General features: G+C 38.5%; 1 protein-coding gene across 1 annotated transcript in view; it reads left to right on the forward strand.

Annotated features, from left to right (window-relative positions):
• The window catches only part of tlcd3a (TLC domain containing 3A), a 43,078-nt gene extending 24,391 nt beyond the window's left edge, over positions 1-18,687 (forward strand). The window contains exons 4-5 of the mRNA XM_084940856.1: positions 3,613-3,708; positions 10,572-18,687. Coding sequence (XP_084796982.1) covers positions 3,613-3,708; positions 10,572-10,886 — 411 coding nt within the window. The 3' untranslated portion in view covers positions 10,887-18,687. The remainder of the gene's footprint in view (positions 1-3,612; positions 3,709-10,571) is intronic.
• Positions 18,688-19,569: the final 882 nt, after the last annotated feature.

Below are 19,569 nucleotides of genomic sequence, written 5' to 3' on the forward strand. Positions count from 1 at the left end.
GTCAAGCAGCACGATGGTACTCGGGAGTCATGGAGACAAAGAAATTTGTGTCAAACTATTTGAACTCTAAAATAGTGGAGATGAAAATGGATAGAATAAAAAAAATCTTCAATGCTTTGCAGCTACATGCTAGTCATGCTAGTCAACCAGAAAATTCTGTTTGTTGTTACTGGAAACTAAACTCTTTCTCTTCTTATTCACACTATAACCAGAGTTTGCCTCTTATTTGTATTTAATTTAATTTAATTTAATAATGGTACAGTACTCTGTTTTTGGTAACCATTGTCCTTGATGTAAATATGTAAAAATTGTGTACGTTTCTGTTCTGTGTCTTGTGTACTGTTTGTTTGTATTTGTGTCTTTCTTGCTGCTGTTACACCCAAATTTCCCCTTGTGGGACAATGAAATGATTATTCTATTCTATTCTATTGTACTGCACTTCCTGTAAACATTTGTAGAACCAGGAAACTTATCAGGTTACAGACAAGCTAACTCGCTGTAACGTAAAGGTTTACCTCCTACTTCTGAAACAGCTGGACTCAGTTTCTTAGACGTTCTCATCAAAATTAACAGTATAGGAAGCCTACGTTCAGATGCAATTTTGGTTTTGAATCCAGTCCATCCCTGATTTATGTACTGAGATCAGGACAACTGTTTGGCAGTTATTAAATGTCTCTATTACATTTCGGAATAAGGATGTGAGTACCAAGAAGCACTTCTAGACTGTCGTAGTTTGCCATCATTATACTGTAGCCCTACATTTAAGCACGTAGGTTGATGCTGATGATGGTGCATTGTGTTGCAGGTGTGGTCATACAGCTTCTCTTGTTTCAAGTGCATTCACACACTCAGGCGCTTGTATGTTGTATGAAATTGTAGCAAGCACAATTATATCCTTTATAGCCAGTAGCTGTGTGAAAACTAGAGGCAGTGGATTTAGCAAGATGACGTTTTCAAAATGTTATCTACCAGTTAACTCCATACAAAGTGCAGTAAATAAGAGTTTCTCATCCTTGGCAGGAAGATTGTTCCAGGCATGTCTGAGAACTTTCACAAAGAAAGTCTCACTATCTCACTGTCTTTGTAACGCTAGAATCGAAGTCAATGGATCAGATTTGACTGGTGATTCTATACATGCAAATTTTGTCTCTCTTGGTATTAATAATAAAGTTATTTTAAATAATGCTGCCCGGATGAGGGCCTGGAGGTTTTACTGAGATGGTTGACACATGGAAAGATTTTGTTCTAGAAGGACTTTGCCCTGAACTGATGGTGTAATTTTGAAATCAGGACTATGGGTGCCAGACCACCTGTTGGAGGGCTTTTTGTCTTATTTCTGGTTGAATACAGTTCCTCATTTGTGACTAGTTTGAGTAATACTGTGTAACCTATAAGAATCTACATATCAAAAGGATATAGCACTTGATGCAAAAAAAGGTGTTTTTTTAGCATTACAGGCCTGGTGTTTGAGGGGGAAATACAGGCACAGTAATGTTGAAAGTGACATGTTGCATAAAGTTAACACACTTATGTCCACAGCCGCTGGGGTGGGATGAGGTAGCCAGGTAGTTTGGTAGGTGTGGTGTAAGGTTCCCCTCTGTGGTCTCTGTCATTGTTTTGTGGCCAGATGGCAAAGCCACGTCTGGAGCTGCTCATGCTTTATTTATTAACGGCACACAGAAAGCTGGGCTACCAGAGAGTGCTTGTCTTTTGTCTGGAGTCTCTTTATCCATCTAAACTGACTCCATCTACTCTAGGGTGGCAGCCCCAACCACACGGGACTGTGCTGGTGGTCAGTATTTGAAAGCTTTGTTCATTTGTTATGTACAGAACATTACTTCCTCCCCTCCCTTTTTGGCCATCTTGAAATTGTGGTAGAGTAACATATGAACCGCTGGGGTTGTGGGATTGTACTAAAAAAATGGAGGAGGGTGCGATAATATTATCAGTTAAAAGGGTTTTCCTTTAGCCTCTTTAGTATGTAAGCTTTGAATTTTAACCTTAGACATTTTAACCGGTTCAAAGTCACTTGCCGGACTGGCTGCACTCTCTTTGTTAATGAAAGCCCTAAATGAGGAAGGGGGAAAGTAAACTGATGACTACCGTGCCAGCCAGCATTGTTCTGCAGGTGTAAAAAATAAAAAATAAAACTGCATGACTGTTCTGGATATTCTTCAGCTACCTCTCTAGAAAGTACTAACGCACCACCATCTCAAACCACACTACTGTGGTAGTCTTTGCTTGCCTTGGACATGTAGTTTGTTATATAATATTACTTGATAAATAATTAAAAAAAAGTGTGGTTTTACCTTCTCTCACTAATGGGTCTAATTGTTTAGGAAACACTTAAAGCACATGCTGCACCTCATAGTGGGACAAGCTGTTATTATTAACAACCAAACCCAATATCTGTTATTGTAGGATCTGTACTGTACAGTATAAGGTGACTTGTTGTGATTTAGTGCTATATAAATTCAACTGAATTGAACCAGGGTCTTCCCATTAGACCTGTTGCTGCACCTGCACCGTCACTCCGTCACACTACAGTCTAGTTTTAGTTTTATTATTGTTTTTCAGGGATCATGCACAGAAACATTCACCTGATTTAGCTTTTAGCTTATGTACTTCTGCACTTCCTGGACAGGTACACACAGGGTTAAATAGGCTATAAAACAGAAGTATATATCCAAGATATAAGATAAATGTCAAGTGATATAATCAAATACATACACAACCTAAAACCTCTCAACCTTACCTACACCCACAAAAAACATACACATTGTAAAACCTTGCTATGTTAAAGCATCCTCCCATTTAATACTATGGAAGGAGTTCAGGATTGTCATTATATTATTATGTTGTAATTATGCAGCTTTCCAGTAGCTACAGAATTTCAGGCACCTATGATAAACCTGGGTTTAAATTCAAACTCATTTTTGGCACATGCTGACTTTTAGCACTTTACACACAACAGCCCAAATCACAAAGTGCTTTTGCACCATGAACTATGAGGAATTAGGTGAAGAAATAATGAATCCAGTCAGTTTTGTCTTCCTGGAGCTTTTGGCTGTTTATCTAACAGCAGCACTTGAAGGCTAGGGTGATTACAGTGAGCCATTTGGGGATTTAGGTCTGTCTCAGGTGCACCAAGCCTTTAAAGAGCTGCTGCTGAGCGATAACTAAAGAAAGATTGTTTAAATCTGGTCAGAGCCTTCCTGCTATAACAGATCCACGCTGATCTAGCGTCCTTCCTTAACGGACTGAAAAATACTAAAAACACTAAATAAAGAGAATATAAAATAAAAATGTATAAAAATATTATAGAAAGATACAGAAGCAGTGCTAAGACTATTTTTAGTAAAATAACAGAGGAAAAATTATTACTTATAAACAAATATTTTATGGTAATTAAGAGGAACATGAGGGTGGCTAAAAGCAGCTCCAGTCCAGCTGTATGAGTCAGTGTAAACACATGATTAAAGTCTGATATTTTCCTTGTCTTTTCAAGTATTTTTCCGCTGAGACTGTTCGAGAAGGTGTGTGTGTGTATGTGTGTGTTTTCCATGCTTGCGCTTGTTTGCTCAGTCTGTGTGTGCTCTGTCTGCTCCTCAGTTCTTCAGAAAGGACCAGGGGGATTTCTTCATCGGCTGCTTGTTTCTAACAGAGCTCAGCACGCCCTTCGTGTCCCTGGGGAAGATACTTATTCAGGTGAGATGGCACATGCACATGAGCATTCACCTGAAACAAACTCTGAAGTCCTTTTCGTGGTAAATGCGTATGTCTGTAGATATCATAGAGATGCAGATCTTTTGCTGTGTAGTAGTGGAGCAAACAAAGTTGTAAAATTATTTGCCAAACTTCTACTTCTGAGCAGGTTAGCAGCTGCAAATAGGCTCGGGCCTGCCCAGCTTTGCATTGCTGCAAGGAGTGCATTAATCCAGGGGCCAAACACAGCACAGTTTTAAATAAAGTGAGCCAGACCAGTGAAGCTATTACTTTTTTTTTTCTTTTTTCTTTTTTTTTAATAAAAGACACCCTGGGATGTATATTTCATACACATCTCAGTTTTTCTATGTTATAAAGAAATATTGCTGTAGAAATTTAAGAAACCCACAAGCACAGCTGATTGGGCTCATATTGTAAGAAATAAAGTACTATATTATTTATATTAATAACAGAAATTCTGAGTAAAAAAGAGAACAGTGAAAAATAAACTTTTCTGTTATGAAATTAAATACGAAGAACTTTTTTTTTTTTTTTGTCTTCCTTGGTTGCTTTTGCATAAGGCACAGGCCACAGATTATGTCTGTGTAGGTAAAAATACAGTTAAAGACTTTATGCCCTCCTTCTTTGACATATGGCAATAATTTGACAACTATCAAGTGGTAAAACAAACACCAGTTTACTGGTTAGTATAAACCTTTAAAACTGGTTGCTAACATATAGACTAACATTAATATCTTTGGAGACGTGTGATTATTTGGCACTAAACTCCCCTTGACAAAAACCCCAAACTCTTCAATGGGAAAATCCATCCTCTGACAACAAAAAGAAGAACGCTTTGAATTTGCTGTGCAGTCTGAAGTAATGTTAAAATTCACACACAAAACTCACCAGTTACAAAAATATAAAAAAACATGAATGAACTCCATTGTTCACAGTAATTTAGAGAAGTAGACCAAAAGCAAGGTTTGTTGTTTGTCTTCTATTGTCTGGTTCACACAGGTCTAAAGACCAGTCAGGGACCCTCTCGATGCTCGTAATCACCAGACACTTTGGTCATAGTTTGCATGAAGTATGCTAACTTGTCTGCAAACACTTGCCAACCTCCTAAGTGCCCGCACCTTTTGAAATGTGTTTATTTTGAAGGCCAGCAATCTGTTTCCAGTTTGCATTGAACTTTTTCAACTTGCCCTATAGCTCGGTGGTTAGTTCACAAGTGTTTGTAGGCAAGTTATGGCTATACATATCATGCTTACTACGGGTCACCGTGAGAGTCTAATTTGACCTCGCAACAGCCAGCAACCACTTGTGGAACATAAATTTCCCTCAGCAAGTGGAGGTTATATTTTATTTTATTTTTTATTGCAGTTTTTTTTAATTGTGATTCGTCTTCGATATTATTATAATTGTTTTTCTTCTGAATATAACCACGCAGAAAGACTTTTGTGTGTAGTGGAATTTGTTTGAAGAGAATCTTTCACGGGTCACTCTGACATCTTCCCAGAATGTTTTAATCATTGTACCAAACACAGTCAACAGTGCTGAACAAAAATATGCATATTTAATAAGTATAAGGAGGAGAAAAGTGGAAGAATTCAAACACAGACAGTGGGCCATCGTATTCAGGCTTGAATAAAAACAAATGAAAACATGGTTTAACTAATAATTAGCTGCGATTGAAGACAAAGGTCAGTGGTGATGGAGGAGACAGCCAGTCTGTCCCCGCTGGCCACTCATAACCGAATGAGTAAGGTTAATAATCAAAAGAAATAATGACCAGAAGGCACACAGTTGTAACATGCCACTCTTGAGTGAGTGATTTGTACTTGTGTACTTTTGCAAAGCGCAATCATGTGGAGAAACCTTTTTTTTTTTTTTTTTTACTCAACTCATTCTTCTTGCTTCCTCCACTTCCGTAACATTGATTCATTAATGGTGAATTCTCTCGCACCTGCTCTATTCCCATGTTGTTGCAGTATATTAATGACTAACCTCGTATTGTGAATGGATTATCTCAGTTGTTCTCCTGACTGAAGTTTGGTCTGTTTACAGCATCCTGCCATGTGATAGCATTTGTCCCTAACCATCAGAAACCCCCTGTTAACTTTTATCAAGTGGAAAAACGTTAGCGTTCATCCTCCAGCTTCACTGTTTATGTTATGCTAACATAGCTGTGTTGCTAGCGATCACGTAGCACATCATTATATACCAGCTAGTACAACTTCAGTAACCCTACAAAAGTCACTGCTGTTTAGTTTTCTGTCTTCATTTAAGTGGTAGCAGAGCTGTACATTTTAATTTTTTCAGAAATCTCTCAGTCAGAACATGCTATATCATGTCTAGGTGGAAACTAGCGAGCTAACTTCCTGCTAACTTCTAACTCTGTTAAATTTAATAAATTCTGTTTTCATGGATGCCTGGATGTTAAACTAATTGTTACACCTGGTAAAGCAGCAAAACTGATAATTTTATTACAGATGAAAGAATTTAGACAGTTTTTAACTCTCAGTGATGCTGCAGTGTTCCTTTGACTTTGGGACCTGAAGAGGACGGAGTTTTGGACCCAGATTTCTCCGTGAGGCTCCTGACTACGGTAGCCGTAATGCTCCGACACCATCAAGAGGTGCAGCTTCGTAGCTAACCAAAGTCGTACAAAAACATTTTCTGATAGATTTTTGAGCGCCGTGTACCACATAAAATCGGTTCGAGGTCTGTAAGCACAACCAGAATTCATACATAAGGTGCACACTGTCGATTTTTGAGAAAATTAAAGGATTTTAAGTGTGCCTTATAGTATGGAAAATACGGTACTTTATTTATCCCAAATTTGAGAAATTTTTTTGTTATGGTTCTTTAAAATGAAATACAATGTGACAAAACATGTTTTAATAATGTAAAAACTCATCAAATGAAAACAAAATAAAGCAAAATAAGTGTCCATAATATATTATGGAAAATATTATATATTTATTAAATAATAATATAACATGGAGCAATCAAATATTTCAAAAAATCAGCAAAACAAGTGGCTTAAAAACAGAATAGAAAATATTAGATGACATTAGATCCCTAATTCAGTGTGCATAACAACCTCAAACATACACAGGAAAGGTTCCCCAACATTTTCAGATCGCTGTTATTCTGAAGAAATCTCTGTGTGCAACAGACAAAGTCACAAGTCAGCATTGGGTACCTGTGATCTTCAGGCTTTCAGGCAGAAATGCATTAAATGCAAACATGATTCTGTCATGGAAATCACTACATGGGCTCAGAAATCATTGACCATGAACACAATCCGCTATAAAATCCACAAGTGGTACGTTTTCCCAGCTGAAATATTTCAAATGTTTTCTATGTTGTATTGTAAATAAAATCTGAGTGAATGAGATTTGCATCCGAATTTAAACAGCATCCAGCTGTCCATGAATTAGCGTTGTTTTTCAGATAAATATTTATTCATCACTGTATTTTTTATACACTTACAGACACACATAAATGTACGGTGTATATACAGTATGATATGAACTTAAGCAAAACAGCCTTAGCTCTCTTAACCAAAACAAAGCCATTCATCTTTTCTCCGAGCTGTTCCTGCACAGGTGATCTGCAGAGCACTGCAGCAGCAAAAACCCAAGTATCTCCATTTCATTTGGGATGTTGCTTGTCACTGTTCTATCAATAATTAAGCTGCATGGCTCACCAAAAAAACCCACATCAGTCAGCAGCATTCAGGCACCGCTCGCTCTCCCTGCCCCTGAATTGATCTGTTTCAGCTAATGTTCATTAGTTTCGCCATGCAAAGAGCTCTATAGCCTACACTTTAGTAAAAGGGCCCAGTGTCTTACAAACCATCCTTTCTAAGAATAGAAGAGCCTTACTGTGTAGCTCAGTGAAACCAGTGGACCGTGGACTCTCAGGTCTTTGCTGACATCTGGTGTCGGTGGCAAAAAGAGCAGAGCAATTCTTCACTGCTGACCACTTTTAGACTTAGTCAGCACTAACAGAAACCGCACCAGACAGTTTTACTGCTCTCATCAGCAGTGCTGACTGCTGTTGTGTGGAAAAGGGAACATCCAGTCTTTCAAATTAAAGATGAGAAGATCCCAGATCATATGATTTTTGTTGTTGGATGTTATGGCCCTGTTTTCCTGTCTCAGTTTTCCTATCCCTTTGACTGAGAAAAATAATTATGGGATTTGGTGGGTTTTTTTTTTGGTTTTTTTTTGTTTTGTTTTTTTGACAAAATGTAGTAACCTTCTCAACTACAAGCTAAACTTTAACTTAACTTTAAGCAAGCAGCAAAAATTGAAAAATTTACAATAATAAAGTTTGCCTTATTTTATTTGCTTACTTCAATAATGGATGAAATGTATCAAAAGAATTAAGCAGCAGGATAATAAATTAAAACTACTAAGTAGATACTGTGGCTTAATTAAAAGTATAGTATATAATGTCTATAAAGCAAGCTCAGTCATTAGCAAGGCTGAAGAGTGATAGGTTTGTAGCTTAAACCTATTTGCTGGAACGTTCAAGATAATTTAATTACACAGCAAAGCAAGACACGAGTAGGCAAAGTTCTTTATGTTTCTCGTGCACGGGAGAGAACTGGGCAAACGCCGTTCCTTCGCGCGACCCCAGTTGCTCTTATCTGCTCCCCCGTAACACTGCTCTTTTATTGAGGTTACATGAATATGCATAGGTTCATTAACATACACGTCTACATACAAACAAAGAGTACCTTGCCTGTGTGTTGTGTAAGTGTGTGTGTGTGTGGGGGGGGGGTCAGAGTGTGACCCCATAAATGACTTCCCTAACCCTGCTGGTTTGGAAGTCCAACAGTTCATCTAAACAAAAGGCACTTAGACTAAAACTGACATAGCTACGTTTATCCTACCATAAAACAATAAGCGAAGGTAGACCTCTCCCAGGATGTGGGTGTGAATGCCAGAGCACTCTGGAATGCACACCAAGCCTTTGCAGACTATTAAGGATCACACATCATATCACTACACAATCGATTATACACCTCTAAGCATATATGGTTAAATATTTCTAAGCATAAATGACAATAAACAATACAAATCAAACAAAGAGTTTTTAAGTTCTCTGCTTTCAGGTCCTCTGCCAGACTGTTAACACCGTTTCAGTGTATTAGGGTACAAAAGTGAAGCATGAAATCCCACAAATAATTAATATGCATCACACCAAAATGCTGTTAATGTTACTGAGTAAAAAGTGTTGCATTGTTCAACTACAGTAACCTACTTGTGCACAGTTTGAAGCAACTTTTCTGGAGTCTCTCCCAGCTGTCCAAGGGCAAGAGGCAGGGTACTTCCTGGACATGTCTCCAGTCTAACACTGGACAATTAACAATTAAAGATGTCCCGATACAACTTTTTCCTTTTCGGATTTAGGTATCTGCCAGAGTTAAAGTAATCCTCACTGTGAGGCTCAAGGTAAATGGTACTTTACAAACTTTACAAAGGAACTATTAATTCCTTTGGGCTTCTGGAGACTCCTGGGTATCACACTGGTGAGGTGTTTGGGGCGTGTCCTACCAGGAGGAGGCCCCGGGGCAAACACAGTACACCGTGGAGAGATTACGTGTGTCATCTGGTTTGGGAATGCCTCGGTGTCCCCAGCTCTACATGCACAGACTGACACATAAATGAAAACCTTCACAAATATATATATTTTTGTGATATATATATAAATATATATATATAACCTCTGCTGAGCAGCTTGCTGGGCAGTGTTTACTTTTAAGGGAATAGCATTTTTATCACTTTAATTTTTGAATCAAACTGTTGACCTTTAAGGAGAGGTCAGAGGTCAAATAGGACATTTTAAACTCGATACACTACTTTCTAAATGTTGACAGTGCACACCACACTTGTATGAATCATAGTTTCTAAGTTATAAGGCTTTTTGGCCATTTTTGATCAATAAATCATGAAGTTAACCTTCAAACATTTGCAGATGTAAGCCATATTTTAATAGACTGTTAACATGACCCCTACTCTACACCCCTACAAAGATTTATCAGAATCCATTCAAAGCTACCACGTTTACAGGCAGAGTACCGAACATCCACCTGAAACCTAACCTCCTTGGGGGAGGTCATAAAAGCCACTGATATAGTCAGAGTTAAGTAGCTCCAAGCTGCTGTCGCTTTGCTGTTAGCTTCCTCCATGTTACGTTAGCACTCCCGCTGCTGCTGATGTGTGATAATAATAATGGATTGAATTTATATAGCGCTTTTCAAGGCACCCAAAGCGCTTTACAATTCCACTATTCATTCACACACTGGTGGAGGCAAGCTACCCTGGGATAGACTGACAGAAGTGAGGCTGCCATATCGCGCCATCGGCCCCTCTGGCCAACACCAGTAGGTGGTAGGGTAAAGTGTCTTGCCCAAGGACACAACGACCAGGACAGAGAGCCCGGGGATCGAACTGGCGACCTACAGATGTGCTTCCCAACCCCCTGAGCCACGGCCGCCTGCGATGTCATAAAGCGACTGAAATGAATGGATCAGGTGTGGATCAGCTCGTTGTCACTAAGCTTTGTGAGTCAGGATCAGACCGCCTCATCAGATCAGTGCGTCCCCAGTTAGAAATGCCTGTTAACCTGACATGCATGTCTTTGGACTGTGGGAGGAAGTTGGGGTAATCTCTAATAGATCTCCGGCCTCACATTAGAGTACAGGTCTGCTTTTTACAGACCCAAATGTATATGTGTGGATGAGTCATCAAAAACAGTTTTAGTTTGGAAAATGTGTTTTCGCTGTGCTCTCTGAACGCATCTCTTCATCTGCAATTCCCTTTTTTCTCTTTTCTCTCCTCCAGCTCAGCCTCCAGGACTCCTGGCTGCACAAGCTCAATGGCGGGATGGTCCTCTTCACCTTCTTCATGTGCCGCATCGCCCTCTTCCCGTTCATGTACTGGATGTACGGCCGTCACTACGGCATCCCTCTCTACAGCGTGCCCTTCCACCTGCCGCTGTCTGCCAACCTGGGCAACTCGTGCATCTTGGCGCCGCAGGTCTACTGGTTCGTCCTGCTGTGCCGAAAGGGCTACCGTCTTTACCAGCGCAGCCGCAGCCCGGCCTCGTCTCCCACGGCCGACACCGCCGCCGTCACTGACAGTTCAAAAGATGATTGATACGCGGACCACGACCGCTCGCTCTAGCCACACACTCAGCTACTAACGCTCAGCCCAACCATCGTACTGTAGTACACCAGGACTGCCTGCTCTCGTTCCACAACTCCCGGGCATTTTCCGCACACTTCAACCAACTCCTCTGCCTACGTGGACCTCTCCACCTCCAATCTAACTCTACTACTGAAGTTTAGTGATTTTAATTTTTTTGGGATGTGACTCTGGCCTGGATCTTGCTGAAGTGCTTCACTGTGTCTGAATACATTTACAGCACTGAAAAAAAAGAAGAAGAAAAAAAAGATCATGTTTGCTGCACTGCGAGTGAAATGTGGAGCAAACGTACCAGAAACTAAAGAGGAGATGTGATCCTTACTCCTACTGTTTACAGCTGCTGATTGGAAAGTCCTGTTACAGTGTATGTTTGTGGGTGTTATGGCTGGTTTTCCTTTAAGAGTAACATGTCAGATAGTTGAATTTCTTTTCAGATCATTTTATTTGTCACGCTGGTGACAAGGATTGGGGCCTGTGGTGGGCGGCATGGAAGTTCAGGCAGTATTAGCAGAGATAGGAAATGAGGAATACGCGTCACCAAGCAGCTACATCGTTACCTGGTTAATGTGATAGCCTCTGACTTTTCACCAGTTTCTCATAGTGCACGCCATTACCTACACTCTCTTATTTTCATCACAGTGTTTCCACCCTTCATTTTCAGGTTTATAGTTTTCCATTATCTGTAGGGAACTATTTTTGACACCATGATTGATTAAGAAATGGCCTCTCTCACACAGGTTTTTTTTTTTTTTAAGAAAACAGTAATATTGTAATGTCTTGCCCTGAGATCATTTTTTCTCAGGTGTGAAGTTCAGCTCCTCAGCAGATAAAATTTAAAAAAAATCATACCTGGTTTAAATTTGGTCAAACTCTTCAAGGTCTTCTTCTCATGGAGTTTTCCTAAATTTAAGTTCTGGCCACTTCTACTTGTTCCTCCTCCATGTGTGGTGGCTCTCCTGCAGTGAGAGACGTGAGAGGAAGTAAAGCTAATGCAGGACAGTAAAGACACCAGATCATCCAAGTAAAACAGGAAATAACCAAATGAGAGGTAAACAAGAACTTTAAAAAAAATAAAAGGGTTCAAACTAAGGATCCTTTGGGGACATTTTTGGTCGTCCACAAAAATTATTGTTATTTCTCCCTTGTTACTACACGTCCCGCTCTTCTCACCAGTTATGATTTTTGACAAAAAAGTTGGATCAATTCAAAAGAAAACCTGATGTTTGTTCACCTTGAGGTTGACAGTAAGGCGTGAGTGGACAGGAAAGGACTTCCAGTGAGTGATTTTAAAAAAAAAAAAAAAAAAAAAGAAAGAAAGAAAAAGAAACAGGCCCCAACCGAGGTGAACGGTAAGATTAGACCAGTGAACTTTATGCCAGGTATGATTTCTTTGGGGGTGGGGGGCTTCTGTTTTTTGCCTCTCAACGTCACTCAGTCCAGTCTGATGGGGTGATGTGGAAGGTACCATGAGGCCTGATGAAGGTCAAGCGGCTCCCAGCTGAACTCAGGGGCAAGGTCAGAGTGATAAATGGAGGGGTGTGGCTCATCGGGCCAAACAAACCACAAACAATCAAACAAATACTTCAGATTATTTATATGCACTTGTGTATCAGGGGTTGCACTCATCACATAGGGGTTTTTAGAGTTACATTAACTATCACTTAAATTAAATATATATCTTGACTAGAATAGAGAGGATCATTTTATTGTGCAAAATTCCAGTTATGAAAGAAATGAAACTTCTTACGAATTAATCAAATCAGAAAACAAAGAATTCTGCGTATTATGCATTAAATGTCCTTTTTTTGTTTCCTGTAAATTCAGTCTATGCAAAACAAATGTTGGTGCATGTATAACTGAACTAACATCAGGTCATATCAAGCTCATCCATCCCTCATATGATATGCTCTTTGCACAGTTTTCTAGGAATCTGTGTTTATCTCTGCTCTACATTTCAGTCTTATTACTGAGTCTTAGTTGTTTTAATTTTTTTTTATTTATTTATAATTGCGTAATGATTAAAAATAACTTCATATTCATTGTTAGTTTCTTTTAGTGCACACGGACACATTAGAGCTGAATCAAAACTCACTAAAAATCCATTTAAATGGAACGTGGCGCAGCTTACAGCTAACAAGCATGAAGCAAACCGCCTTATGTTAATCCAGAGTTTTTGTGTCTTTGCTTTAAAATCTAAATTGTTGTCTCCCTCTTTTTGGCAGCTTCCGCCAAGCTGTTGTATAAATGATAAAACATAATGTAACAGTAGTACAAGTTGGAGCACAGAAAGCTTCTGAACTCTTTTGCCCAGATTATTGATGGGCTCAAAGTGACTGCTCGTGTTAGAAACACATTCTGCATGACAGCTCAAATATTTTCCCTCTGAGTCTGATCATCACAACTTGTTGTGAAGGGGGGAGCTAAAGAAGAAGCCTGTTAGCTGAGCAGCAGTGTGGGGAAGAGGAGGCGAGCCGGGCAGCTGAATGATGGGCTTGTTTGTCGAGGTCGGCTGGAGTGCGTCAGGGTGCTTTTGTTACTGCAAACATTCCTCGCTCTTTGTGTTGCTTTTCTGCATCTTTCAGCTGAATTTCTCCCACTATCTCTTTTGATGATTCTAATAGTATTAAAAGAATTACGATATCAGTTTAGCAGCTGTTATTTTTTTTTTACATACATGTAGAGGGTTTAAACATTCTCCAAATCCCAAAAAAATCAGATCCATCCCCAGTTAAGGCAGTAAGTCTGGGCTACCTTAACTCTATGCAAGTAAAACCGCGCTTATCAGCATGTATTTACACACAAGGTGTTTATATTCATGCTAAAGACAGAACTACAGTTCAGAACTGTGGATGTTTTTATCCCAGATTCAGGTTTCAGAACTTTACAACTCTCACGCACAAAAAAATGGAGTGCATCTAGTCTCTTACACTGCAAGGAGGTGTTAATAATAGGACGTTGTTGTTTCAGCACCCTACACTGAAGAAGACGCGTCTCAGTGGACTATCTTCTTCCCCACTTAAATGTCCTCAGTGTCTGGTCTGCTTCTGGGATGACCTCTGAGATTGAGATTAATAAACTGGGCTTGAGTCTAACAGCTGGTTTAAAGTCTCCACTTTCACTGCAGTTACAATCAATAAGTTCCACTCTACTTAAAGTTACTGTCCCACTGTTTCTGCTCCTTTCATTTATTTGAACTCAGCCCCATCTCTTGGTTTGCTGTGAAGCTAGCAGAGCAGAATGAGCCCTCACCTCCTCTCTGCCGCCCTCTGCTGTCAGGCCCATCCATTGCTTGTCCACTCTGAAGGCTGTGCAGTTGAGATTAAATATCTCAAGTTTTCAGTCAGCGTGACCTCACCCTCCGCGAAATGTAGCGGAAAAAACTGACAGGTACATTTGTTTTCTTGTGTTTGGAGGAGGGGACGGAACAGAAAGAATTTGCTGTGGGAAAGTGTGTGCTTTTTTTGTTTGTTTGGGGTTTTTGTGTGATACCCTAAAGTTGAGCCTGTCTTCATAGCTTACATAAATGCCATCTTCTTTTTCCTAAGAAGACTTTTAGAAGATTGTTCTGAAGCTTTTTTTTTTTTTTGCCTGGATTTGGCCTCTCTGCTAACAGGATGTTGAAGTTTAGTGGCTTCACTAATAAAATACAGTCTTAGTTTTGAAAGCGTGGGAAAGATGTTTTAAAATGTTAAAAAATTAAAATATATAAACATTCCAGTATCCTTATATAAAACTGACCCCAATTTCAAAACCTCAAATCCTTTATTAACTGTTTTTCATCCCCTATTGGCTCATTTATTTTTGTTTTTTCATAGCCAGGCGACAACAAGCCACATTACTTTCATTGCTTGAGAGCATCACTGCCACATGAAATCATGAGTAGTATAAATGCATATCTTTCTACATCTATCACTAAGTAGGCTCTGATTATAGAAGATCATAAATTCATCCTCTTTGCTCAGGGTTTGATGAACTTGTTAGGAAACCGTGTGTGTAATGTAGAGGTTTACTGTAAGATGACGACGCTATGAGACTGATTCTGAAGAGGATCACAGTGTGCTGTTTATTTCTACGTGATGTTTTTCAAAGCATCAGTTTTCCTTTCAGATTTTTCTCGTATTTATGCCTCCTGACATGGCTTGTGATTGTTCAGCTTCTAAGGGTTGGTAAACCAAAGACTGATTGCAGTAACTATAGTCAGATTCTTTTCAGTCTTGTCTTAATGGCTTAAAGTTACCCACATGTCACCCCAACTAAAAACCTAACTAACCTCCCATTTTGTCGTCCTCTCTATAAGCTCACCAACACTGGGATGTATTGGAGGAAAGCCTCTGCGTTCACAAAAAGTGGGCAGAAGTTTGGGATCAGTTTGTTAAAAGCTAATTTTTAGCTCCATAGTTTTATTCATGGGCTCCACCAGCGTAGCTTTGCATGATTCACGGTTCAAAATCATCCTTGTTTTGTAACATTCAAGGGTAAATTAAAAAAAAAAAAAAATGTCTGAACGACATTTAACATGAGCACCATTGTTATGACAGAAAATCAGGAAAAGCACAATTGACCCCCATTAGTCATAAATTATTAATGATGTTTAATAGATGCCTCCCACCAGGTGCAATCTGCTTGAAATCAAAGTGGTTATCCCCGAGTTAAGGGTATTGCATGCCTAACCTCTGGGCAAAATTCAGTGCAATCACCAGGCATTGCTGTACTAATTCTACTTCAGTGTAACTGCAAGGTTTTATCATTTTAATCTCCTTGATAATTACATAAACAAGACGTTTCTGTTCATCAAACTAGACACTGATGTACTTGTCCTCTTGCTTTCCCACAACTTTTTCACTGTTTCTGTTCTGTTCAAGGCAGCTGTTTTCAGCTTTTCTGTTTTATACAAACTGTGAATCAATCGACTTAGAATACTCTTGAGGTGTTTCAGAAGAAAGCTATTTCTCTTTGGCTGTTTTGCGACTGCAGCCTAAAGATTCTCAACAAAGGTACTTTGTTTCAAAAACAAAAGCATTTTGAAGTGACCCTAGACCTTTTGGGAGCAATGTGCTTTATCTTTTTAGCACAGTGGCTGAAAAGTCATTGCTAATGTTATGTTTGGATGCATTAATACAAAAATCATATTAACTTCTTATATGTAAGGTTGTATTTTAACCTTGAAACACCTGTTCTATGGTTAAACTGGGAATATGGTCATTTAATCCACCTTTGAACAACACTGGATCCATTGGCCCAGGCTAATGCTAGCATAGGCTAACGCTCGTCTAAGCTAGTGGTAGCATAGGCTAATACCAGTATAGTGCGTTCTATTGTCTTGGAAGTCTGAGCTGGGAGTGATGTCATTTCCAGTAGTAAAGTCATAACAGCAAGACAAAAAAAGGATTTGTGTTGCTCTTTGGTAAGGTAGAATCATACTTCAATAGCAATACAGGGAAATGTACCACTGCTGTACTTGCATGCATACAATTTGAGCAGTGCTCTGCATATGATTTATTTAGTGAGTCACCTATGTACAACAATGGCAGCGCACATTAAAAGTTTCATAGTTTTATCACTTTTTACATTCCCCTGGATTAAGTCAGCCCTGTTGGGGCTGCTCAGACTTTCCAAGTTGATAATGTGATGTCAGGGTGCTGTGGCCAGCTGAAAATTCTGACTTCTAATTTTAAAGTACAATGGGATGCACTATAAGCTGGTGGCAGCAGATGGTAAGCATGATTTCAAGCTAATATAGACAAACACTGCTATAAAATAATGCTAGCATAAGCCATTGTAAGCTAGGGGTAGCATAGCTTAACACTAGCATAGGCTAATGCTTTTTTAAAGTAATGCTAGCATAAACCACTATAAGCTAGTGATAGCATAGGCAAATACTGGCATAGGCTAATGTTCTTATGCTAGCATAAGCCAGTGCTGATAAAAGCTAACAAAGTCCTACATAATGCTGAGTAATAGCTGCCTTTTTCTTTTCTTTTTTTAAATGTTGTTGTTCGAGACAGAATACTCCATGTTAATCATTTAACATACACAACAGTGCTATAATATTGAGTGGCTGTAGACTGTGAGTGATTGAAGCTTCAAGTTAACCCTTAAATGTCTTCGCAAACTGTTAAGTTTCCATGCTAATAATTTAGCTTTGGCTACTAATTTGTTATTTAAAGAGAGAATTTAGCGGCCAATTTCTATGTTACTATCATGTTCATGTTATTTAAAGGTCAAAGTTGTGGATTCTTGAAATACAAATGAGGACAGTGGGGTCTCTTCAGGTCTTGTGACAGAGGATGTGGTAGATTGCTGCTTTCTTTAGTCTCACATATCCATATATCAGGTTTAAACCTTCTCTTTCTGACTGGAGCTGGAGGAGGTTTAAAATAAACTGTTGGTTTAAAAGCTACGATGGGTTTTTAAATTCTAACCAAATATTCTCATCAATTTAGATGAAGATTATGTGTGCTGGATTTGGGAGTAAATTTAACATTAGAAAACAATATTTTGCTGTTTCTTCTGATGAGATGTCAATAAAATATATTTAACCATAAAGATACTGAACGGGTTAGAATATTGAGCACTGCAAAAAGGAAAACTGTGTTGCTGGTACTGATTTTGATCTGTGGACAGTGAACCAAACTTGGTCTCCAGTGCCTTGTGAAAAATCTATTTGTGACACCCATAAAAACTCAGTTAAAAAAAGAGCTAAGATGGCAGGCAGTGTTTACAGGTTGTGGCTGTATTTGTCATGTTTGTTGTTGTCATCCTCAAAGAGAAATTATATTTCAGTTATTTTTGGTCTTCACAGCAATCATTAAGACATATCTAATAGAAGCAAGATTTCAGAAGGTATAAAGTTGGCCTGTGATGCTCGTCTGTATTTCTATTCTTATGTTTTTCTCAAGTTACTTTGCATGATTCAGGGTTCAAAATAATTAGTATATGTTGTATACTTGGCTCTTGAGCAGTGATACTTCCTGCCCCTTTAAATGAACTTTTCCCCTCCCACAAGTGGGTGGGGCTTCTTTACTTACCATATTAGGGATGTCCACCAATGAGATCATACACAGCCAGGTGTGAAAAAAAAACATTTTAAAACCAAATGTTTAAAGCAAAACTGATCCTGTTTTACATAATTATTCAAACTTTGATCATGTTAAGAGCAAAGAAAATAGATGACAGAAAATATGGAAGAGCATACTTTAAACAATCTGAAACAAACCACCACACGTATATAGACATGTCTTCAGTACACTTTATTTCATCCTGCTGAAATTATGGCATTTATGTAATAAATATTCTAATATTTTGCATTTTATAGTATTTCATTAGTACTTGAACCATTCAAATGTCTCTCATAGGCTTAAGTTTGTTTGCAGTGTTTTCATCGATTTAGCGAGATGTGTCTGTTTTAGAAGTTTGGATTGAAATCTTTCTGTCCATATCACTGGCCCTTCCTGATTGACTTAAATGCAGCACTTTCACAACCTTTAACACTTCCTGCCCTGCATTATTTTTGATAACATTCTAATTTTTCATACATGTATATCAGGATTGATGTATCTGTCCTTTCTTTTTTGTAGTGTGACCGTTCGTTTTTTTGTTTTTTGGGGGGGGGGGTTGAGGAAATTTCCTATCTGAAAATGAGACTGGAGTGTTTTATGAGATAATATGAGGAGTCATGTATTGTTGCAGCTTGTGAATTCAGAGCACCCCTTTAAAATTCAATAAATTTGATTTGGTAGACTGTTTTGAACAAGTCTCTGCTTTATTTTTTTATTTTTTGGACATTACTTCTGCCCATTCTTGGTTATGTTGTTGTAGTGTAAAATTATGGCCACCCAGAGGTGCTGCTGGCTCAAGCTGAGCTGCTGGAGTTGCACTGTAGAGGCTACATTAAGGCATTAAAGCTGGACTTCTTTAAAATAAAGCATAATTTGTATGCTTCTTTACATGTGGGGGCTATGGAGATTAAGTTACATTTAAAGTTATTTACCACTGTTAAGAAATCAAAGATATTTTAACAGAATACCATAAGAAATTGCCTTTTTTTTTTTTTTTTTTAATAAGTAATTTTAAATGATTTTGGGACATTTTCTAAAATGAGTTTAATTTGAAGTTTACTGTGACATAAAATCTGCATCTATGGAACTGTGGGTAAAATATGATTTATTTATTTTTTATTTTAGTTGTTGAGTTTGAACTTAAATTAGGCTTAAAAAAAATTACGTTTTTTTTTTAATTTTTAGTTAGAAATTGATCGCACTTACTGTTTCCATCACAGATTTTGATTCAGGAGTCTTTTAGTTCTTTTTCGTACACTGTTTCTGATATCTGAAGGGATGGCAAACAAAAAGATGAAGTTTGAGGTAGTATGAGGTTGTATTTGTACAGGCTGGATCAGCCCATAAATTCCACCGATGAAGACAAATAAAAACAAAAACAGTCAATTACATACAATATAATAAAAAAAACACAGTTCAAAGTGCAGTAATGTGCATATTTATTTCTCTTCTTTCTAAAAACAACTGATACTACACAACCAGAAAATGTCATTTACACCAATGAAGCTATCAGTGGAAGGACAGTGTGACAGTTATATTTGATATTTTTTGCCAACATAGCATAAAAACTGCAGAAA

Source organism: Perissodus microlepis, chromosome 10 (assembly GCF_051167445.1).
Source record: "Perissodus microlepis isolate ML-2025 ecotype Zambia chromosome 10, ASM5116744v1, whole genome shotgun sequence".
In the NCBI taxonomy this organism is placed as follows: Eukaryota; Metazoa; Chordata; class Actinopteri; order Cichliformes; family Cichlidae; genus Perissodus; species Perissodus microlepis.